This window comes from Vombatus ursinus, unplaced genomic scaffold (genome assembly GCF_900497805.2).
Source record: "Vombatus ursinus unplaced genomic scaffold, bare-nosed wombat genome assembly UNPS02004677.1, whole genome shotgun sequence".
NCBI lineage: Eukaryota > Metazoa > Chordata > Mammalia > Diprotodontia > Vombatidae > Vombatus > Vombatus ursinus.
Window position 1 is genome coordinate 2,321,341 of NW_020944455.1, and position 24,809 is coordinate 2,346,149.

A 24,809-nucleotide genomic window follows, 5' to 3' on the forward strand; every position below is an offset into this window, starting at 1 on the left:
GGAAAACTCTGAGGATACCAAAAGAAAAAGTCCTGGGAATACAAAGACAAAAAGGAAAAAAAACGTCTCTGGCCTGATTCATAGATTCATAGTCGTCCTCTCTACCTCTGGATATATAGTGATATCATAGTGCTGCATAGCTATCAACTCTAGGGCTTCTCAAGTGCTCTCTCTCCTTAGTTCCCATAGCTTCTACCTTCCCCCTCCCACCATCATTGTTACCCATAACTCTACCACCTCCATGATCTCCAAACCCCGAATTAGCCTCTCTGACTCAATCCTCAGCCCTCGTTTCACATTCTTCTCCAGTAGTCTTGACCCTGTACTCAGGTGAATCCTATACTTCTTTGTCCTGCACCCTAGAAATCGTCAACCTTGAGATAACCCTGCTGTCCTTCTCCATTCCTATTCCTGTGCTCCTAACACAGCTGACAACGTTATGTTATTCCCACTTTGTATCTCAAGGCTGAAGACTACTTCTGTCCTAGTAAAAGACCTCACCTTCTCTTTTACTGAGACTGTCAAGGTCATCCATCTGGAGCCCCTCCAGCTCTCTGTCCATATCTCAAAGCACCTCTATATCTCCTTTACTGAGTCTCTGAGGAAGGATTAATTTCAGTTCAACAATCAAGAACCTGTTGTTATGCCTGGCACCAAAGTGAAAACAGGCCCTACCCTCAAGGAGCTTACCTTTAACGGGGGGAAAACACATGCATGCAAATAAATATAAAATATTTGCAGAGTAAGTACAATGTTAATTTCCAGGAAGAGGGAAAACTGACCTGGCGGGAAAGGGCGGTGAAGAAGGGCCTCAAGCATGAAGTGTATTTGGATTGAATTTTGTTTGAATGGAGCCAAGGATTCCAAGAAATATATGTGAGGCAAGGGACAACATTCCAGGCACAGAGAAAGCCTGTGCAGAGGCACAGAGATTGGAGAGTGAGAAATAAGAAATGACACTAAAAAGATAGGTTGGCACCAGTTGATAAAGTGCTTTAAGGGCCAAGCAGAGGAGGAACAGTAGGGAGCCAATGAAGCTTCTTCAGCAAGAGAGTAACACAAACAGACTTACGTACTTTGGCAGCTCTGCAGAGGTGGGTTTGGAGCCAAGGAAACTCTTTAGAAAGCTGTAACAGACTCTTCTTGCTAAAGAGAGTCTGCCTTCTTGTGCCTTTGGTCCTAGGAAGCTGTATCCCCTGAAAGCTTTTACCTTCAATTATGCATCCATATTCTTTCTCTCATCTCTAATCTCTCTCCCTCTTCACCCTCAATCAATTTCTCTTTCTCTCTCACCTTTAATATCTCTTTCCTTTCTTTCCCTTTTCCCTTATTCTTCTCTCTCCCTCCTGCCAAACATCTTCTTCACTTGACCCTGCCATCCCCTCAAGCTTTCATTCTCTGTGCCTCCTGACTTTCATTACCATGTACCTAGAGTTATCTACACTTTCTGTGTCTACCTCCCTACCATCACCCATTTTTCCCCTACTCTGCCCAAGGTGCTTTTCTAGGAAATGGTGACACAAAGAAAGAATTTAAGCTATACGAAGGGGATACTGTGTGTGTACACAGAATCACACAAAGGAATTTCAGTGTGGGAAGAGCACTGACATCACGGTCAGGGAATTTTCCTGTAGGAGATGACATCTGAGTTGTGCTTTGAAGGAAATGAGTTCACATGGCATTTGACAGAGGAGGAGATTGAGGCAAAAGAAAGGGACTTTTCAAAGGTCACACATCTACTAAGTAAACATCAGAGGTAGGATAGGAACCCAGCTCCTTTGACTCAAGAGTCAGGACTACTTCCCTGATGGGTCTGAATTGGAATGAATGCTGAGAAATGGGCATTAGAGATGGCAGGTGAGGCCATGCTGCTAACATGAGGAAAGAGCAGCTTTAGTAGTGTGGTGGCAATAATGCAAGGGGCTGGGAAGGCACCAAATCTAGATGGTCCTTCCTAGCTGCAGCAGGAGGGGGTGGCCTAGACATGTTTCAAGTCAGTGCAGAAAGGGAGATTAAGGGTGAGGGAAAGAAGGTGATCTGGGGAAAATGAGAGGAAGAGAAGAATGAACAGAAGTGAAGAGGTTGACCTTGGCAAGGAGAAGGACCACCTTTTCCTCAGAGACAGGAACAGAAAAGGAGAGAATATATGTGTGGGGGGGAGGGGGGTTTGGAGATGTGGACCAGTGGAGAAGAGACAGCGTTTTATGAATGGCTTCTGTTTGCTTAGTGAAGAAGGAAGCTCAGTCTTCTGCTGGTGGGGCGGTAGGAGGGGAAGGGGTGGAATTAAGGTCTGAAATAGTTACTGTGGAGAGTGAGGTCAAGAGAGTCAGTTAGAAAAGAATAAAAGGGCCACTGTGCAGCAATGAGGGCCCAGTTGAGATCGGGCAACATACCTTTGTGGTGAACCCAGTTGACACAGTTGCACAACTTTCTCCAGATGTGTTCAGCTTATGAATTGGAGCAAAAATGTCTCAAGGGGCAGGGAAGGGACAGGAGACCTAGTATTGTGTTTTATCAAAGTGTGACTGGCAATAGGACGAGGGTTAGGGTTATGCAAGGGACTCCAGGATAAAGGGTAGTGCATGGTGGAGTTGGTCAACCAGAGGGTCAAGACTTACGGAAGTGAGGGCAGAGCAAGAATGATGGACTGGGAGGAACTGAGGGACCAAAGGACATGGTAAAGATCAGAACAGATTCAGGAAGAGTTCTGGATCATGGAGGTAGAATAATGATGGGTAATGGAAGGTATAATTGTCCGTATGTGTGCCTGAGCTGGAGTGATGATGGCAACCCTGGGAGTTTTAGAGGATGCTGAACTGGGAGGAAACATAGATGTGAGCAGAAAGTCCCAAATTTGAGCGAAGCAGGAAGACTTTGAGCCAGATCCTGAGCATCTTGAGAAAGGTGAGAAAATTACTGGTAGGCCAGTTGATTACTGACATAAGGATTATACCAAGTGACAAAGATAAATGGAGTGAACCTCCAAAGGAGGTATGGTTGTCAAGTGATGATGGCAATGGGACAATCCAGAGGTGAGGGTGAGGATCAAGGAGCAGGCTTACTCCTCTTTCTGGTCCAGCATTTCAGAGGGGCATGAGAACAGGCACAGTCCCTCCCATGCTGGAAAGGGTGGCCAGAGATGTAGTGCCTTCTGGAGAGAACCAGGTTTCCATTTGTATAAGAGGAAAAGAGCATAAAACAACATGATCCAGAATAAAGGTGGGGAGCAGAGTCTTAACAGTAAAGTGGAGGTTCCAGAGGGTGGGATGGAATGGAAGTAGTGGGCAGAGGAGAAGGGGCAGGGCTAAGGTGGGAGATAGGGATGATTATAAGGGGATAGAGTAGTGGGGTAGAGGGAGTCAACTTGGAGGGGGAGATCTCTAGTAGAGTACTCCAGGGTTCTATCCTTAATCCTGTATTGTTAACATTTTTTATCAGTGACCGAAATGGCTAGGTCAAATCTAATAAGATAAAATTTTATAAAGATAAATATAATTTCTGTATTTAGATTAAAAATCACTTTTACAAGTGTGGGGAAGCATGACTGTTTAGTAGTTTATGTGGAAAATGTCTTAATGGACTACAAGCTTAATATGAGTCACTAGCATGATATGACAGCCAAGAAAATAAATGTTCTCTTAGAGTGCATTGAGGGGAGAGAGTAGAGCAGATGAAAAGCATTTGGGACAGGAGAATTGATAAGACCTCAGCACTCTGCCCTAGGCAGACCACATGTGGGATATTGTGTTCAGCTTGGAGCTCAGCAGTTTGAAACGGACATCGATGAGTGTCCAGAGAGGAGTGGCCAGGATGAATTATGGCCCCAAGGTCAGGCCATAAGTATGATTAGTTAAAAAGAATTGTCTGTGTTTAGGTAACTGGAAAAGAGAAGATGTGAGGGAATCCTGAGAGTTGTGTTCAAACACTTGAGTGGCTGTCACATAGCAGAGGGATTAGACTTGTTCTGCTTGGGCCAAGGGTAGAACTCGAAATGGGAGTCCTGACTGCGGAGAGGCAAGTGTGGATAGGCCTGGGGAGAGGAAGAGGCTTCCTAACAACCAGAGTTAGGCCAAAGTGGAATCAGCTTCCTGGGGACGGCATGTATTCTCCTTCACCAGAAGACTTAAAGCAAAGGCTGGATAATTATTTGCTGAGGGGGCTATAGAAGGATTTCTCAGGAATTCAGAGAAGTGTGGGAAGACTTAGTGGAACAAATGCAGAGTGAAATAGGGTCCAAGACTTAGAGATCCAATGGGCCATAGAAGCCATCTTGTCCAACCTCTTCATTTTACAGAGAAGGAAAGTGAGGCTCGGGAAGGGAAAGGGACTTGTCCAAGGTCACACATGGGATCAGACCTAGAGCTGGAAGGGGCCTCAGAGAACACCAAGTTCAGCTTCCTCATTTTATACTTACAGAGCATATTTTAAATGCTTTACTTTGTACCAGGCATTCTGTTAAGCACTGGGGATACAAAGAAAGGAAAAAAAATTAGTTCTGGCCCTCAAGAAACTCACAGTCTAATGGGGAGACATTATTTAAATAGCTAGGTACGTACAAGGTATATACAATATAGGTAGAAGGTCATATCAGAAGGGAAAGCAATAGCAGTTGGGGAAGCTAGTTCCCCCAACTGCTATTGCTTTCCCCTCCTCATCTGTTAAATGGGTTGGAGAAAGGAATGACAAACCCCACCTACAGAAGGTGGGAGTTGAGCTGAGTCTTCAAGAAAACCAGGAAACCAAGAGGCAGAGGTGAGGGGGCAGAGCATCCTATGCATGAGGTACAGCCAGTGAAAAGACACAGAGACAGAAGGTGGGCATTTATGTTTGAGAAACTGCAGATAAGGCAAGTAACTGGATCAGAGTACTTGGAGGGGAGGAAGTTGGAAGAAGATGAGACAGGGAGGAAGCGGCCAAGTTATGAAGGTCTTTAAAAACCCAAAGAGAGGTTCCGAATTGATCCTGGAGTTGGTATTCAGGAGCCACTGGAGCTCCTTGAGCAGGAGGGTGACATGGTCACACCTGCACTCTAGGCAACTGAGTAGAGAATGGGTTGGAGTGGGGAAGACAGAGCCCTGAGGCATGAGAGCAAGCCAGATGTGAGGTTAAAGGGCATGAACTGAGATTGTGTTGTTGTGTAAGACATATGCTGGAGATGTTGTGAAAGGAGAAATGGAATGGATATGCTTGGGGAGTGAGAGTGAAGAGTTGAGGCTGCACGCCTGAGGAACTGTGACATTTGAAGGAGAGAACTCTTTTTATTGGAAAACAACTTTAATAACTATTCAGATAATTTAAACAGATTAAGAAGAGATTGAGGAAGCCCTTCTTGGTAGCTGCATACAAGAGAAATTGCCTTTTCAAAGTCACTGAAGAGCTATGATGCCAGAAGATATGCTTACCCCAGCTTTCTTGTCTGACCTGCTCCTGAAATTGTCATGTTATTCAGTTGTACAAAAATGAATTTTAATAGATGGACTCCCTTAAAACTTCAGGAGCAGCTAGGTGGCGCTGCAGTGGATAGAGTGCCGGGCCTGGAGTCAGGAAGACTCATCTTCCTGAGTTCCAGTCTGGCCTCAGACAATTACTAGCTGTGTGACTCTGGGCAAGTCACTTAACTGCTGTCTGCCTCAGTTTCCTCATCTGTTAAATGGACTGGAGAAGGGAATGGCAAACCACTCCAGTATCTTTGCCAAGAAAACTCCAAATAGGGCTACAGAGAATCAGACAGAACTGAAATGACTAAACAATAACAACATTAAAACTTCTGGCTCCGGGTCAGGGTGTTTCATGTGATATTCTAAGTTTGCAGGCTTGTTGAATAAATCAGGACAATATAGGTTTAAAAGTACTACATGTATGTTAAGAAGATGTATGAGGAAAGCCAGGAACTAGGGGTGGGTCAGAAAAGTGTCAGGTGGAGAGAATTTGGGTGAAGATCAGTGCAGGTGGAAATAGCAGTGTTGCTGTCATCAGAGTATGTATAACAGACTACCAGAACAGAAAGAGAAAACAGGTGAGGACTTTGGGAAGCAGATTACATGCACGTCAGAAAGACGTGATAGAACAGTGTTAGGAGACATCTAGGCATTTACTGGAGCAGTCCAATTATCTGGATATCTGCTGGCACAACTAAAGATTGTTTTGTTCTTCAAAAGGTGGAGGAATCAGGGGGAGGAACTGTTTTTTGGACTTCATTTTTGCCAACAAGGAGGTACTGATTGCTGGGGTAAAAATGATGAGAATCTTGTTGAGGGAAGAGGAGGTAACTACTGTATTTTAGGATTTGAGATCGAGAAGGTAAAGAAAGCCAGGTGCAGTACGCCTTTAATTTTAGGAGAGCAGATTTCAAAAGTTTCAGAGAAATAATTGGTAGGATCTCATGGTCTAAAATTCTTCAGGAGAAGTTATCTCAGAAGGCACTGGAAGTCCTCGAGAATTAACTTCTGAAGATGTGAAAAGAAATAATTCCACTAAGAAGGTAAAGGGAGAGGTGTCTAAAGAGACTGATGTGGACATACACAGAGTTCATCACAGGGTCTGAGATCTCGAGCTGGAAGGGACCTTAGAGGCCATCCAGTCCAACTCCCTCATTTTACAGGGGAGGAAACTAAGGCCTGGGCAGGAGGAGTGGCTTGCCCAGGGTCACACAGCTAGTAAGTGTCTGAGGCTGGCTTGGATTTCAAGTCATTCTAACTGCAGGCCTTAGGATTCTATCTACTCTGCCACCTTTTTTTGTTTGTGTAGTTGTTTTTCAGTTGTATCTGACTCTGTGACCCTATTTGGGATTTTCTGGGCAAAGATACTAGAGTGGTTTGCCATTTCTTCTCCAGCTCATTTTTACAAAGGAGGAAACTGAATCAAACTGGGTTAAGTGATTTGCCCAAGGCCACACAGCTAGTAAGTGTCTGAGGCCAGATTTGAATTCATGTAGATGAATCTTCCTGGCTCCAGGCTCAGTGCACTGTCCCTTGCAGCGCCACCTAGCTGCCCCCCTGCCACCTACTCAGCCAATTTAAATTTTAGGAAGTTTGTCTGCAATAAGGTAGATGTGAGGGCAGATAATAGAAGATGAATAAAAAAGCAGGACAATCCTGGAGGAATAGTGTCAGGAATGCTGAAGCTCAGAATGAGCAGAGTCTTAGAGTGAAAAAAAAATTAAATTAAAAAATGATAGATCTGTTAGGTCCAAATGGATAGAGATCATCTTATTGAATTATCCAGTTGGAAGGGACCATATCTAAAGGCCTGGGGAAAAGAAATGGGTTTTCTTAGGACTTCTTTGTTTTGCTTCTAAGAAATGGAATTTCTATGCAAAGTTTTTTTGGGGGGCAGCTAGGTGGCGCAGTGGAACGAGCACCGGCCCTGAAGTCAGGAGGACCTGAGTTCAAATCCGGCTTCAGACCAACCACTTGATACTTACTAGCTGTGTGACCCTGGGCAAGTCACTTAACCCCAATTGCCTAAAAAAAACAAAAAAAAGAAAGAAAGAAAAAAGAAAAAGGAAGTTTTTTTCATTTTCTCACCTCTGTCTCTATCTCCCCCCAGCCTTCAGGTCTTTATTGATGCAAAAAGTAAAGATCTGTGGAAATGTTAGCATATTTTTAAAAGAAGCCTAATTGTTACTGTTCATTCTGCTGCACCCCCATGTGGCCCTCTAGCCAACTGGAGAGCCCCGAGTTGGGTGGTAGGTGGGGGGAAACAGTTGGGTTTTTGGAGGAGGGCAGCTGTTGGTTGTTTATTTGTACTTTTACAGTACTTCAAAATATTTCTGTTAGTAGGTCTTCAGAAGTTCCTCATTGTTTATAAATATAAAATGTTCAGTAGCTTATGACATTATTAATGGCCTATGAAATTTCCTTTTTTTTTTTCTCATCACTGTCCACTGATACCTCATCTTGGTATAGAAATAACTCTGAGTTCTTGAAAGCTCTGTCAGCAGAAGGCAAGCTCTGATGGTTCCTACCAAGATGGGAAGGCTCTGAGTATAGATAGACCCAGTGACAGACTGCTTACGGGTTGGTCAAGTCTGGAGAGGCTCCTCCCCACCTTGGCTACAGGGCGACCATCCATATGAGAAAGTGAGAGCTGGCCTGGGAGTCAAGAACACCCGGGTTCAAGTCCAGCCAGGGATGCGTACTGGCCATGCCATCCTAGGCCAGGCACTCAGTCTCCTCAAATAATTAATCTAAAACTAGAGGGAGTTTTTTGTCCACATCTCAAGAAAGATTTTTAAATGACTGCTAAGTCATAAAAAGCATGTGATAGGTAGAATCAAAGAATATTGAAATATGGGTTTTCATTAAGGAATGTAGTATTTCATGTAAGATTTGAAACCTGGGGACAAAGCCACAAATTCATTTGCTTTACATATGGGTGACCAGAATTATTCATTTGCAATTTAATGAGGTTAGAAGATAAGCCCTCTGTTTGGGACTTTGATTTTATGTCTCCTCCATAGGACCAGGGCAATGGAGGTAGGGGTGATTTGTATATCTGAACTACACAGGCCTATTAAAGAGGATAGGTGAGGAAGCATATTTACATACACACACACACACACACACACACACACACACACACACACACTCTCTCTCTCTCTCTCTCTCTCTCTCTCTCTCTCTCTCTCTCTCTCCCCTCAACTCTGGAGATGGCAGTAGCTGGGATCAGTAATGTAATGTCAAGTTCCTTGGACCCAGTCATAGAGAGGCATTGGCAGAACCTGCTAGCCCTGGAGATGGCAGCCACAGAGAGAAGAATACGTGGAGGGAGAGAACTTGAGAGGTGGAAGCAGCCAGAGCAAAAGTGTAATGTCAAGATTTCCTGACCCCTAGCCTTCTGTGGAAATGTCAAGAGTTGGGGGGAGCCAGCCTCATTCCAGAGAGAAGAGGTACAATCATATGGAACCAGAGCCAAAGGGGACCAGTAAGGGACTGAGGCACAGTGTCAGTCAGATTGCAGATCCTCTGGGAAGGGCATTGTCTCACTGATAGCCCCAAATGTCAGATTCCTTTCAGGGGAGACCCTATGAGTGGAGCTATTAGATTGGAGTTCTGTCGAGCTCCCTAGGGGAGTTGGAAAATTTACTAAGAGGTGAGGGTTTGACTCTCCAGTAACCCCAAATCTGTTTCTTTTCAGGGGGATTGTGGTTCTGGAAGACTTCACTCTGGGAGGGAAGGAGGAAAGAACTGTTTTTGATTAATGGGCAATTGGGAGTCCTCTGAGTGGGTGAAATAATGTTGTCTGAAATATTGTTAGATGGGTCCTTCAAAGGAACTGAAGGATCCCCTTGACCAACATCTGTAGAGACCTAAGCACAGCTTATTATCTTATATTCTCAGGGTAATTTTTGCATAGGGTAAAACTGAGCCCAAAAGAGTAATATTTTGTGAGGCTTCCCTTTCCCTGATCAAATCTTGGCCATGTAAGCCCAGAGTTTGGGGTTCTGGGCCACAAGTTATATGTGTATAAGACAGTGCTTGGCACACAGTAGGCCCTTAATAATGCTTTCATGTTAATTGATTATTAGTGAGACATTATTCACATCAATGATAGTTGTTTATATCAACAAAAGTTTGCTTGTTTCCCTTTGTTGAGTTAAGAGGTTTATAGGATAGCTAGTTTTATACAGTCTGTGTTTATAGAAAGGTTCAGGGTAGATGCAGCTGAAAACAAGATACAGTGAGACACCACACGCTGGACCCTAGGTGAACGAAATTTTCAGTTTCCAAAACCATCATTCTGGCTCTCCCAGAAACAAATCCCAAGCTATGGAGAGGGGAAAAAAGGAAGACCGACTCCCGAAAGGAGGCAAGACTCTTGCTACTTAACTGTTCAACTTTGCTGTTTGTTTATTTGAAAAAGAATGTATTAATAAAACTGCCCGTTTCTTTCAGGTGGGTGTACATGGCATTAGGATAGAGTTCATCAATGAAAAAGGATCAAAACGCACGGCCACCTACCTACCAGAGGTCGCAAAGGAGCAAGGTCATTGTTGTACTTTATTTCATATGATCTAGTGAAGAATTTAAAGAAATACATAAATATAAAATGCAATATTTGACCTTCCACTGATGTCTGACGATGAGTCAATATGAAATTGTAAGGAATGGCTCTTATCTCTTAATGCCACTTCATTTTTTTATATCAAATAAGTGATTTGCACTATATGACACAAAAGTTGTATCAGTATACTAAGAAACCCTTAATGAAAAATGAAAAAAAAAGTTAATTTTGCATTATAAAGCCAACTGTTTTGGGGGTAGCAAGTTGCTGCTCATAGAAGTGCCATTTTCTTTTGGTTTTGGAGTGGTTTTTTTTTTTGATGTGCAAAAATTTTAGTGATTAAAAAAAGCTTTTGGGGCAGCTAGGTGGCGCAGTGGATCGAGCACCGGTGCTGGAGTCAGGAGGACCTGAGTTCAAATCCAATCTCAGACACATAACACTTACTAGCTGTGTGACCCTGGGCAAGTCACTTAACCCCATTGCCTAGCCAAAAAAAAAAAAAAGCTTTGGGTATATATTGTTGTGTCTATGTATGTGTGTGTGTGTGTGTGTGTGTGTATATAGACGTAAACATACACACACACACATATACTGTTCCACCAGATGGTTCCTGAAACATCCAAATTAATTTCCTTGGAGCAAACCATAATAGCAGAATAGTGCCTTTTTTATTCTAGCTCTATTAAGAATATTGACTTTCCATTATTTCAGTCCATTGAGAATATATGGATGGTTTGCATAGAAGCATGGAAGCAGGAGGACAAGGGTTTTATCCCTTGGTCAGTAATTCTTTATCAACAAAAAGTTTACGCAGGCCCTTGTGAAGAAGCATTGCACCATATAATTCTAGCTTCAGCAAAGCAGCTACCTGAGCTTGTTAGTTTGCTAATATTTTTCTTTCCCAAATGTAATTCCCAAATTCTGGTCCTATAATGGCCACATTTACTATGGCCTTTGGGGTTTAGCAAGAAACATTTGCCAAACATATTGAGGCTTTTTTCTGATCACCAAATAAATTGCTTTTCCCTTCTTTGTTTTGTAAAGGAAAAAATTGAGGTGAGAATTGCCAATTTGAGAGCATTAATCCAGAAAACCTTGAAGACTGCTAGCTGTTAAGAGGGGCTGTTCCAGGTGCTTCCCAGCATGCAGTTTCTGTTACTACAGAGCAATCCTCACTATGCACTGGAGGGTTTGTTAAGAGAGACAGCTCAAATGAGCCTCGGACTTTACAAGTCAGATATAAGAACTAGGAAAAAAGCCATGAAAAAACCCTTAGCAATTTGGTTTGAGTATAGGCTGTATTTTCCCTCATCTAGCTTGCACAAAGCCCAATTTAATCCTCACTGGTCCTCCCACAAGCACTAGCTGCAGCTTTGCCAGGGGCCCTCACAGATGGCTTGAAGGGCCCAGGGCTGAGCCAGATGCCCTGTGATTGTTGTCACAATGGCAGAGAGGCTGCTACTTTTGCTGGCCTGCTCCTCACCACACCCTGCCCCCTTGCTATGGCCTGTGGACATCCCTGTTCCAGAGTGCTTAGGGAAGTAGATCCCAGTACAAAGACCTGCAAGCCTTTCCATACCTCTGAGGCTAGAATAGCTGGGGACGGGGAAGAAGAGGAACTGTTCTGAGCTGTCATTGTTTGGGCTCTGTTTCCTCCTTGTAGACCGTAGATCTATTGCTGAGGTGAAACTGTGAGGGGCAGCTAGGTGACACAGTGGATAGAGCTCTGGACCTGAGGTCAGGAGGACCTAAGTTCAAATCCAGCCTCAGACATATAGCATTTACTAGCTGTGTGACCTTGGGCAAGTCACTTAACCCCAATTGCCTCACCAAAAACAGAAAAAAAATCCCCTTTGGGGAACTTCAGGGGTCCAGAGACCACTCTTTGGGGCAGCTAGGTGGCACAGTGGGTAGAGCACCAGCCCTGGCATCAGGAGATCCTGAGTTCAAATGCGGCCTCAGACACATAACATTCACTAGCTGTGTGACCTTGGGCAAGTCATTTAACCCCATTGCCTAGCCAAAAAAAAAAAAAAAAGAAATTGTGAAGTTCAGTGTCAGGAGTGGAGAAGTTAGGGGAGGACCGGCCCATCCCCTAGATTTTATGAGTGGTGGCTCAGCCTCATTCTTGATTGTGGAGCTGCTCAAGGAGCGAAGTACAATAAGTTAGGAATGGGGAGAATGAACAGCTGAAAAAGAATAAGCCACCTTTCCTAGTTGGGTCATCCTCCCATGCCAAAAGTCTGACTTCTTGTGTTTGTTTGCTGCTCTGAATCACCCTGTTTCCCTGGCTCGAGTCTCCTTAACTGGCCTTTGTGCCTTAGATTTGAGTATGGCGTGAACTTATGTAGTTTAGGAAAAGCACTGATTTTTCCCAAATTCAGTCAATTTTTAAATACGGTGTTCTTAGATCATTGTTTTTCAGTGTAAGAGAGAGAGAAAGTGCTATACATATGCTTTTTCCTTTCAAAGTGATCCTTTTCAGGATGCAGCCTATATTCAGACCAATATAGCACTCTTCAGGACCAAGAAAAATGCTCCCCACTTTTGCATAATCTGTGTTTGACCCTCCATGAGTCTAGATGTCGCTAAGTTAGTTAACTTTCCTGCATACAACATTCTCCCCTTCCCTACCCCATTTCTAAATGTGGAGGGAGGAGAGGAAAGCACTTTGAGTTTACCATAGATTCTTGTATACCTAGTTTCTGCCTTTTCACGCGAGACTGGCATCTCTCACGACAGCTGTGCTTGGTCTGTGACTAGGTAGAGATTAAGGAGTATGAGGGCACTCTTGTTTCTTCAGGATGACATCCCCTGTAGCCCTTGGGCATTTTTTAGGCATGAGGTGGTTGAAAGGAGTATTTGTCCATGTGTTTGATTCATTATCTGGTTCATTTTCAACAGGATGGGACCACATTCAGACCATAGATTCCTTACTGAGAAAAGGAGGCTACAAAGCTACAATTACAAGTGACTTCAGGAAAAGCATCAAACTGACCAGGTACCTGCCTAAGGACCATGAACTCTGTGGCTTGGGGCTTGAGATCCGAGGCTTGGCTGTTTTCATGCCTTAAGTGTTGCTACATGTTTTGTTCTTTATGCTCTCTGTTTTTCTTTCCCAGTGCAGAGTGGGAATGAGTTACAGGGTCATACTTGGGTAGGAGAGGGGCCAATACAAGGGACCATTAATTGATTAGAAGTCAAACCACTCAATTTTTTTCATATCTTTAGCTTTGAGTTACGATTTTGACTTTTGGATAGAAACTGACTTTTAGATTGAATTAGTGCAAACAGGACCCAACTCATTCTGACTTGGACCTACAGAACACCTGAATTTCACTCTGCCAGCCCACCAGACCCAGGAGACCCTGATCTTCTTACTTTTACTGCAGGGCAGAAGACAGAGTTGGGGAGGCCACAAAGCAGAAGGATTTGTAGAAGGCCACTCAGACAGAGGGAGGGCGATGATCTAGAGCATCTCAGGAATGGGAAGGGACTTAGGAAGAGTCAGGAAAGCAGCAGGAAGCCCTGATCTTTGAGGAGAGCTTACCAGCTCCTTGTACTCCCTGACTTTGAATTGTCGGTCAGGGCATGCAGGCCAGTAGGTTTTCATGAAACTGACACTTGTTAAGGAAAAAATTATATTTTTCCATTTGTTTTGTTTGATTTCTATTTTTTCTTCTCCCACCTTATCTCACTCAGGACTAGACACAATACATCTAGTATAAATAAATATATAATCTTGAAAATAAAACCCCTGCCCTCGAGGAGTTTATATTCTTTTTTACTGTAATTGAGTTCCCAGGAAGGCTATAGAGACACATTGTTCCCATAAGAAGTCTACAGCAGTCAAAAGAGAAGAACAGCTGTGAGTTCAGTTCAGTCACTTAATATGAGAGGGAGCACTGGTTGGAGCTTGTGTCTTCTCACTGTAAATGTAAAGATACAGTCAAGTTTTTTTAAGTTTCGTTTTTGAGTTCTGGGCAAATTCCTTCAAAGATCAGTTTGAACACCATTCAAAGCTATTCCTTTGAAGTTAGGTCAAATCCAGCTAAGGCTAGGAATTTTGAAGTAAGTTGTCCATTCTGGTCTGTGGATACAGTACAAATAAGAAAAAAATCTGAATCCAGAGTTCTAAATTCACAAAAACAAAATGTTGTTAGAAATAATCACTTTTAATATAAAATATTATAATTCTTAGAGTCAGGAAGACCCACTTCTGGAAAAGATAAATCATGTGATTATAAGAAAGTCGCTTCACCTCTCAATTGCCCCTAGGCAACTCAGTAGAAGATATGGAAGAAATGTCATTCTGCAGTAGTAGAGGGAAACTCCCTCTACTGTTATCTACGCCAAGAGTTCTCCATATAAACACCTACACTCTTGAGGGGGGAAAAAAGTAAAACATGAAAAAGTTTGGGAAGATAATTCACGGCGTCTTTTCCATCCCATTAGATTGTGAGCTCCTTGAGGGCAGGGTCTGTCTTTTGCTTCCTTTTTTATTCCCAGAGTTTAGCATAATGCCTGGCACATAGTAGGTGCTTAATAAATATTGATTGATTGATCTACCAATAAAAGACAATTTGGGGGAGTGGGATAGTAGAAAGAACACTAGATTGATAGGTAGTTTAGGTTCCTCTCAGTATGGACAAGCTGCATGACCTTCAGTAAGCAAGTCTCACCCTGTCTCTAGCCCACCATTTACCAATGTGTAAAATCAAGGCCAACTAAGCAGTCACGAATAGCCCTTCTGGCTCTGTGATTCTCGAGCTCTGTATCAGGTGCTTCTTTGGGTAAATCTTTTCCCTCTTCTTCCTTCTTCCAGGTACCGCAGTGAGAAGATGACCATGAGCTACTCGGAGTATGTTGCCCACCGTCAGCATCATCACTTCCAGAATGGCATTGGACACCCTCTGCCACCTTACAACCATTACTCCTGACACTGAGCCACATGACCAGTCCCTGGACCTCTCTGCAGACCTCTTTCCAGGAGACCCTCCCCCTTCTTGGTCTAGCTATCTCTATTACTGTACCATTTTATGATGATAGTTTCCGTTGCCATAGTGAGACTTCTCCTTAATTGGTTAAGCTCATTGTGGCAACGGGTGGGAAAAAATGCTTTTCTTAAGTTCATCCCATAATTATTTTTATTCTTTTAGGTCATGGACTTTTTTTTTGCAGCATATATAATCTTTTTTTCTTTTTCTATAATATTATATCAAATTTTACTTCATTATATCAAAGCTTGTTTTTGTTTTTTACTGTGGATGGAAGGAAGCATTTAAAGTTTTGTGATTCTTTTACATATGTATACACACATATACACATACATATTCATATATATGCATGCGTACATATATGTATATATGTATGTGTACATATATGTGTATATGTATGTGTACATATATATGTATATATGTATGTGTACATATATGTGTATATATGTATGTGTACATACATATGTATATGTGTATGTATATGTGTGTGTGTAAGTGTGTGTGTGTGTGTGTGTGTGTGTATATATATATATATATATACACACACACTTATAGTGGTTGAATTTGTTTGGCTAGGGAACAATGCATATCAGATTCAGGTATTTACAATTTACCCTGAATTCTGCCTTCAGGGTTGACTTTCTTATGAAGACTTAGTCTGTATAAGTCTTTCCCCCCCAGAGTGATATTTTTCATATAGTCAAAATGTATATGAATTTCAGAGAGCTAATCTCTAAAGCAGAGAAGTCCCCATTAAGGTTTGTCACAGAAATCGTTTATGCCTGTGTGCCAGTTATAAATAGGAAAAAATGTCCTAATTGTGTCACTGAGTCAATTAACAAACAGAAACATCATCTGTAAATAAGGAAAAAAAAAACTACCTTTCAAATATGTTACAGGAATCACTTTGAAGAGCATTGAATCTTAGGAAGAGAGCAGATGTAGATTTTTAGTGCCTTTGACTTGGGAAAGTGGAATCGTAGGGTGGGCAGAGTAGAAAAAGGCAATTTCGAGAAATCACTTGTAGCACTATATGGTTTCTCTAGATTAATCCATGTACTAGACAATTTCCTTACTTTTAGATTTTTTTAAACCTCGAGGTCCCTTTTGGTTGCTGTTGGTTTTGAAGCAAACAGCCAAAAAGCGACACTCTGCTGATGTCTTTTCACTTAAATGTGTTAGTTTCAGGTTGCATTAAATCATGATTGGGCAAAGCTGAGATAAATGGTCATGATTATCGAGTTAGTTATGCCATGGCTTCAGCTACTTGTGTCTGTTCCAGAGACAGTGCTGGAGTTTTAGAATTACTAGGAAATAGCTTGAATCACTTGCTGCACTACACACTCGCAAGAGAAACGTAATTACTGTGTTGATAAGATTTTAATTTTTAAAGCTGTAGTAACAGAAATGAGATTTAGTTAAGGCACGTGTAGAAGACCCCCAATTATTGGGGGGAGGCCAGTCTTCCCTTAAATGTACATAAAGAAAACCTCTTCATGCCTTTGGGAGGTAAGTACATTGCCAGGAAAGTGACAAACCCTAGAAAACAAAAGAATTTTCTTCATTTAGAATAAGTGGAGATGAATGTTTTTCAAGCAAGAAACCAATATGTAAATTATGAATATAGGTATAAAACAAAATATATATTCTAAAGAGATAAGAAATGAAATCAAATATCCAGTCCTTAAAAGCCATCCATTTGTTCTAAGCGGTGGCATCCTTCTAGCCCAGAATGGGAATTATGTCTCTATTTTCTAAGATAATTGGCTAAATTGTTGCTGCTCACCACTGTGGCCAAGCACCTCTGGGGGCTTTGGGGCTTGATGGTGGTCCTTAGAAGGTTATCAGTTTTCCTTCATCCACAGCATCCATTGTCTAGGTAGTAATTTCAGTTATGATGCCTTAATTCAGAAGCCAACTGGGGGCCGGAAAGGGCCTCTCAGTCGCCAAGTCTATATATTAAGCTTAGAGATTTGCCAGGCAAGCATTAGCTATTGGGTTTTAGCAGCAACTTTGGTAGTGTCGTCCTGTTTCTACTTGGAAGCATTTCAGAACAGCATCGCCTTTCAGTGGAAACTTTTTTTATGCCCTTATAGGGAAACTGAGCACAAGCTGAATGATGATGTCTGCTGCAAAAAAAAGACAAAAAAAAAGAAAAAGAAAAAAAAAAGACCAATATTGTTGTGAAACCCATGTTGTCCATCATCTCAATACAGCCTGCTCCTCCTTTTGGGATGAGCTTATTGTTAGAAGTTTTTTAAGAAAAGATCTATTCTATGTGTGTGTATTTAAGGTGCTAATCAACCTGGAACAGGTCACGTGACTGGTCATGCGGACTCTAAAATCATATCAGATTTTTTAAAATCCTTCATATATGCAGATGTTATACAGAATTTCTTACCAGTGTAATAATAATATACTGATGATGTAACCATCCTGCCGGCTTCAGAGGACGAGGTCAGCAATACTCCATGGCCTGGAGGAAAAGGATAGTTTCTCTCCTTTTAGATACAGTATAATGCACAATTAATTGTTGTCTCTTTGTAGCTTTTGGCTTCAAGACTGTAGCAGAAAGGTCATTATCCAGACTGTATGGTGTACTTTAACCAAATCAATGCTGGGCCCAGTTCACCTTTCCCGATATCTTCTGAACTTTGTCATTTGAATTAACTTGGGACACATAGAAATGTAGCATGTATTTTCAAACTCAGAGATTTTGATTCCCTGAGTTGTGTTGTAACCAGTGGTAGGTTTATTTGTTTGGAAACACAAACTTGTATTGCACTTGTGATCACCCAGACATGGGGTCATTTTAATTCTCTTTAAACAGCCCAGAAATAATACTTGAACTCCATTTAAGTAGCACAAAGTTTACACGGCCCCTTTTAAATGTTAATTAGATTAGTTTCATTTTTACTTATAGAAATGCATCTGTGTAGTGTTTTTTCCCTTGGAAAAAAAATTTTACTTGGATATTTCTCAAAAGGCTTCCATTTCTGGAAGGGCTTCTTTGTCCTTCAATCAGACTGACCAGGTCTCAGTCTTTAACTGAAAAGCTCTTTTCTAGTCCTCCTCCAAGTGGCCTTCTGACTGCACCAGCTTGTGCTGCTTCTCTCCCCAGCCTGCCCCGAACCCCCCCCCCCAATGAGGCCAACTGCAGCTTGGGAGGGGGCCCCAAGTCTTCCTCTCCCACCCAACCCCCTCCAAAGCACTCATGATTGTCCCAGAAACACATCCAGCCTCTTCTCCCAGAACACCAGAAGTTTGTTCTATTAGTCTCTTTTGTCTTCAAATATGCAGGCTTTTGAAGCTGTCATTCAGAATAGGTTACATCTCTCGTGTGTTAGATCAAACCAAAGACACCTCCAGCCATGCCCAAATGCTGCTCCCACAGCCCGCCTTCCAGTCCTTACAAAAACCTTGCAGGATTCAGCGTGTTAACTTTTTTATTTTTGTACAGTTTCTAACTGATTTTTTCTAGTGATGTTAATTGAATTAAGTTTATTTGAGGAGTGTGAGTACATCCTCCAATTAAATAAACTGGTGACTTTCCTTTCATTAAAAAAAAAAAAAACCTATTGTGTGCCTCTCAGATTTAAGGGTTTCTGATTACATTATTCTCAAGACCAGCAATGATTCTTTATATACAAAGATGTGTTTTCCATGTTTTTTATCGCTATTTCAAAAGAGAAAAAAAAAAACCTCTTACTTTGCTCTGGACCCGCTAAACTGCGCTGGTACATGAACGCACTGAGAAAACGCTTTTGTAACAACCTATGACTGTTTTTGTATATCAAAGCTGATTCTTTTTGAAATATTTGGATCTAGTTTCTATCTAAGTTATTTTTGTGTTTTGTATGTTAGGAAAAAAAAATTTCTTTGACTCAGTCACCAGCATAATGAATTCTCGGTAATGCAATGGTGAGACCTTCAGAGCGAGGGCTGCCTGGAGTAGCCTCTGCTTTCCTTTCTTAGTAACTTGATTATGAATTATATTATTATTACAATAACTAACCCCCCTCCATTTTAACTAGATCCTCCTTCCTTCCACATTTAATTGCTATTAGTGTGAAGAAACTGTTGAAATGGGCATGTTAACATAAGTATGGCTTTTAAAAGGTTAAAATGTGCAAAAAGACAAAAAATATAGGTTATCTGTGGGTCTGTGAGATGGCTGTGGAAAGATATTGTAGTAGTTTTAACACTATTGTTATTACTTTTTAAATCATTTACCCAATAAAATATAAAAAATGAGTCACCATTGGTGGGAGTCCAGTCCATTTCTCTGCCTTTCTACTTCGTCTTGGGAATGCTCATGGGGAGGTTCTACTGATATGTTATTAAATGCAGCAACATATGTTGGCTGAAAGGGCCTAAGAATCCAGGTAGAAATGAGAAATGTTTTTAAATTTCGACCTCGGACTAGCAGCGACCCTCACCTCTGGCACTGAGCTGTCTGTGGCTGAGAGAGGGTGCTTTATTGACCAAGACAGCCCTCCTAGCCCCCAAATCGGGGAGGGAATGGAACCTCTCCAGAAATTTAGGCTGCTTCGTCCCAAATCAGTGGTTACTGTAGGTATTTCCACTTTTGTAGGCCTGCTGGTGGTGTGTCCCACTCATTCACTGCATATCCTTTTCCTCTGCCATCGGAAGCTTTCCTGTTATTATGGATGTACAAAACCAAAGTACCGAAGCTCCACGATTCTTAGATTATAGGGCCACCTAGAGGTCAGAGGCACACACAGTTTCCTTGAATTAACTTTTTTACCCAGGTAACTCCCGCACACACATCTACCATTCTAGAGTAGGGGTTCTTAGCCTGTTTCTGTGTCCTGGACCTCTTTGGCAGTCTAGTGAAAACTTTGGCCCCCTTCTCAGAATGATGGCTTCAAATAATTAAAGGAAATGCTAACATTTCACTTACAGGTTAGTGAAAATAAAGATGCCATATTTTCCTAATCTAAGTTCACAGGTTCCTTTGAATCTATCCATGGACCTCAGGTTTGAGATCTGGAACCCCTACCCTAGACCTTGTACGGCTTGAAAACTGGCAAGTGATGAGTGAATTCATTGTATCACTAGGCAGGGTAAAGAAAGGCCCTATTTAACTCAGTGAACTCCAGCTGCGTGATAGATTTAAAGATGGAAAAAGCCCCAATACCAGGGGAGGGAGAAGGCAAGATCGGGTACGCCTTAACCGTGGACAGCATAGTCTCCTTAGATTGAATTTTTCAATGCTGTTGTTCTGTTCTGTTGAAGGTATTTTAGGGACAAGATAGATACGCCTTGATTACATTCAAATTTAGTAGTTCAATATAATTAAAAGTAAGAGTAAGAAAAATATGGTGAATGTCACAAATGACAACTTGACAGATAACATCACGAGGAAATGTTAAAGTTACAAAGGCAATCCCCCAGTCTGCAAGGGATAAGTTGTCAAAGGACAGAAACAGAATTTTCAAAAGAACAAATTTATTGATCGTTTGAAACAGCCCTGGTCAAAGAGATGCAAAGTGCAACAACGTAAAGGTTCCACTTCACACCTGTCAAAATTAGCAAAAAAAAAAAAAAAAATCATTTAAAGCGATAGAACTGGTGGGATTGAAGAGAAAGAAGAGCCGCCCATTCCATCACCCTGATGCCCCAGCACAAAGTCATTCTCTCTCCCCTCATGCCCCATCTTACTGATTTTACATCGACAATCTCCTTTCTGCTCATATAGCTACCGCTATGGTTTGGATCCTTGTTACCTCTCACCTGGCTGATGGCAGTACTCTCCCACTGGTCTTTGACCCTGCCTCAGGTCACTCCCTTTTCCATTCCATTCTCTGCCCAGCTGCCTAAGTGATTCCTAAAGCATAGCCCCAGTTCTTTCTTCTAAAATACAATAGAAATTCCTCCGATGATTTTTGTATCCCACTCTGACTCCAACCTCCCTCTCTGGCTTTATCGCACACCCCTCTCCACACACTCTCATCCCAGCCAAACTGGCCTCCTTGGTCTTCCCCTTACAAGACACTCTCCCTCCTGTCTCTGTCCATTTGCTCCCCCCCAGTGCCTCCTCGCCTATGCCTTAGAATCCCTAACTGCCTTCCAAGTTCAACTCAAATGCCACCTCCTACAGCAAAAGCCGGTCTTCATTTCCTCAGCTGCTAGTGCCCCTCGCCAGCTTTTCGAAAAGAACTTGATATCTATTTTTTTTAAGGCAATTGGGGTTAAGTGACTTGCCCAGGGTCACACAGCTAGTAAATGTTAGGTGTTTGGTCTGAGGCCGGATTTGAACTCGGGTCCTCCTGACTTCAGGGCCGGTGCTCTATCCACTGCAGTGCCACCTAGCTGCCCCTTGATATCTATTTTGCATGGCCATTTCTGTGTATGTATTTGCCCTTTTCCCCAGTAGAATGATCCAAGGTCTAGAGCCAAAAGGGACCCAAAGGCCTACTCTCTCATTTTACAGAGGAGGAAACTGAGGCCCGGGGAGGGAAGGGACTTGTCCAAGGTCCCTCTTAGGACCAAATCTAGAGTTGGAAGGAACCTCAGCAGCCAGCTAGTCCAACCCCCTTGTTTTACAGAGGAGGAAACTGAGGCCCGGGGATGGGAAGGAACTTGTGGGAGGCCACAGGTAGGAGGCAACAGAGGTGGCATTTGAACCCAAGCCCTCAGACTCCAGAGTTAGTGTTCTTGTGTACCTCACTGCTTCCCCCTACTCAGTGGTCAGGATTGTTTCAGCTGATCTGGCAACTATCAATCCACAAACATTTATTAAATGCCTACTGTATGCCAGGCACTGTGCTAGGTGCCGAGGACCCAGAGACAAAAATGAAACAGCACCTGCCCTCAAAGAGCTTACATTCTTTTGGGGGATACAGGAACACATAAGTATATAGAATGCAAATAAAAGGTCATTGAGGGAAGAGGAAGAGGCAGTGGGCAGCTAGATGGTACAGTGGGTAGAGCACCAAGCCTGGAGTCTGGATTTTCTGATTTCAAATCTGTCCTCAGATGCTTCCTAGCTGTGTGACCCTGGGTAAGTCACTTCACCCTGTTTGCCTCAGTTTCCTCCTCTGTAAAATGAGCTGGAGAAGGAAATGGCAAACCAAGCCAGTATCTTTGCCAAGAAAACCCCAAATGGGGTCAGTAGTCAGACGTGACTGAAAAAAACGACTCCACAGGCATTCTTTCCAACCATCCTCCATACATATTCCTGACTCGGACCGGAGCATGCTGCTGCTCTCCAATCACCTTCCTGCTGAAGCCTCAACCTCCCGCCTGATACTCCAGATCACATCCTGGGGCCCCTTACTCTTAATTGGTGAGAGTTTTCCAAATCCAGCAGCTATCTTCATGCCATGTGAACCATCTCCCTTCCCCACCCCCCTTTCCCCTTCCACCAAATCAACAATGTTCTCTGGCTCCACTCCCCTTCTCTGTGACTTCCCAGCCCAGCCTTGCCCTCTCTGGGTCACCACTGCCCTAATGGGCTACCTTCCTCAGGCAAGCTCCTTGAGGGCAGGTGCTATCTTGCTTTTTGTATTTGTTTCCTCAAGAGCTCAGTCACCCTTGGCATGTCATAAGCCCTTACGTGCTGTTTTTCATTCATTCCTTTGTTTCTTCAATCATCATGGTACCCTTCCATAGTATCTTTCTAATACACTGGTCTGACCAGGTCACTTAACTAACTGCTCAAAAACTTTTGATAGCTCCCAAATAAATCTGATAGCTCCCAAATAAATAATTTTGATAGCTCCCAAATAAATCTATCCCAAATTTGATATCTTCCAAATAAAACTATGCAGCAGAACATGGCTAATACAGAAATATGTTTTGCATAACTTCCCATGTGTAGTCGATATCATATTTCTTGCCTTCTCAAGGGGTAGCAGAGGGGAATTTGGAGTTCCAAATTTTAAAAAAATGAATGTTCAATTTTATTTTACATGTAATTGGGAAATATTTAACAAAATAAATTTTTAAAAATAAATAAATAAATAAACGATGCAGCAGAATATGAAGATCCCCTCCAATCTGGGCCCAGCTTACCTCTTAACTAGTATATTATTTTACATGACTTCCCTTTCCATGTTTTAAGCTAAGGCCAGCCCACTTTCCCACCTTTGTGTCATTGCTCAGTCCATCACCAATCTTTCAAAACCTTTCCTACTGTTCAAAGTTCAATTTAGGGTCACCTCTTTCATGAAGCTTTCCCTACATAAGGCAAGAAGGAAAAAAGGGGCAGCTAGGTAGAGCACCAGCCCTGAAGTCAGGAGGACCTGAGTTCAAATCCAGCCTCAGGCCAAACACTTGACACCTACTAGCTTTGTGACCCTGGGCAAGTCACTTAACCCCAATTGCCTAAAAAGAAAAAAGGAAGGAAACAAGCATTTATGAAGCACCTACTCTGTGCACTTTACAAATGGTATTTCACTGAGTCCTCACAACAACCCTGGGAGGTAGGTGCTCTTCTTCTCACCCCTATTTACAGATGAGCAAAATGAGGCAGACAAAGATTAAGTGACTTAGCTAGGGTCACCTAACTAGTAAGTATCTGAGGTAGGATTTGAACTCAGGTCAATGGCAAACCACTCTAGTATCTTTGCCAAGAAAACCCCAAATCGGGTTATGAAGAGTCAAATTTGACTGAACAACCAAAGACGAATTCCAAGTGTGGCGTTGCACTATGGCGCCATCTGGTGGCCTGCATAAAGCAAAAATGCTCTTTCTCCCTTTTTCTGCTTCCCTTACACATTCATCGTATTCTAACTTGTGTCCTAATTTAGATGTCCTTGTCTTACCCTCCCTACTAGACTAAGCTGTCTGAACGCATGGCCTGACTCTGATTTCACATCTGCACCACCACCCCCAAACTGCCCTCACTAGGTGTTTCACCGATCACTGTGCTAGAGCCCATCCAGTAGCACATTCCCTGCCTTCAAAGTGTCTGCAGTCTGTTGTTGAATTGAATTGAAACATACAGAATTCCTTATGGTTTGCCCTTTGCTGCTGGAGATTCCAAATGGAGGTTTACCCACTCAGGGAATTAAACATTCTCAGGCTCTCTGGGCACTGGCCACGTCAACAAAGCTAAATGCCGTTTTGGCCATTAGGGCTGCTCACCTGCCTGCCCAGTGGCCTGAAGATGAGGTCCAGACCAATGGAGTCACTATTACATGAAACAACTATTTTTTTTCAATCCTATCAGTGCACTCTCTGTTTAAACACAGTTATTTAAGGCAGTAATCAAATCAATTTCCCAAATATCAGATGATGAAGCTGTTCCTTAACCGTCCATTGTCTTGACATTCATCCAAGACTCATTGGATTTGGAGCCATAGCTGCAAGGAACCTTTAGGGAGATCATCTAGAGGTAACCAAGGCTGAGGGGGGAAGTGACTTACCCAAGGTCACACATAGTAAGTGGCAGACCCAGGATTCAAACCCAGGTCCTCTGATTCTGGCAATCTTTCTACCTACACCACGCTGCCTTTCATTTCTGTTCTACACAAAAGCTTGGAATCAGTCAGAAGGGAACCTCAGAGTACAATCCACCCCTTTTGCATAAGAGGAAACTGAGGCCCAATGAGGGAATGGGATTTGCCCAAGGGATTCTCCAGCTATTGGTACAAATGCCAGAACGGACTTGGAAACTCCCCAGAAACCAATCTGATTTTGATCCCTAACATTTGCTGATCTCTAACATTTGCTTGTGGTCAATTCAACTCAATAATCACTTGTTAAATAGCTATTTATTAAGCAAGACAGGCATCATGGTGTAGTACAGGGATAGCAAACTCAAATAGAAATGAGGGC

At 42.5% G+C, this 24,809-nt stretch overlaps 1 protein-coding gene across 1 annotated transcript in view; it reads left to right on the forward strand.

Annotated features, from left to right (window-relative positions):
- AMMECR1 (Alport syndrome, mental retardation, midface hypoplasia and elliptocytosis chromosomal region gene 1) overlaps positions 1–15,273 on the forward strand; it is a 77,674-nt gene extending 62,401 nt beyond the window's left edge. Inside the window, exons 4-6 of the mRNA XM_027839132.1 lie at positions 9,897–9,987; positions 12,910–13,006; positions 14,831–15,273. Of these exons, the coding sequence (XP_027694933.1) occupies positions 9,897–9,987; positions 12,910–13,006; positions 14,831–14,945 (303 nt within the window). The 3' untranslated portion in view covers positions 14,946–15,273. The remainder of the gene's footprint in view (positions 1–9,896; positions 9,988–12,909; positions 13,007–14,830) is intronic.
- Positions 15,274–24,809: the final 9,536 nt, after the last annotated feature.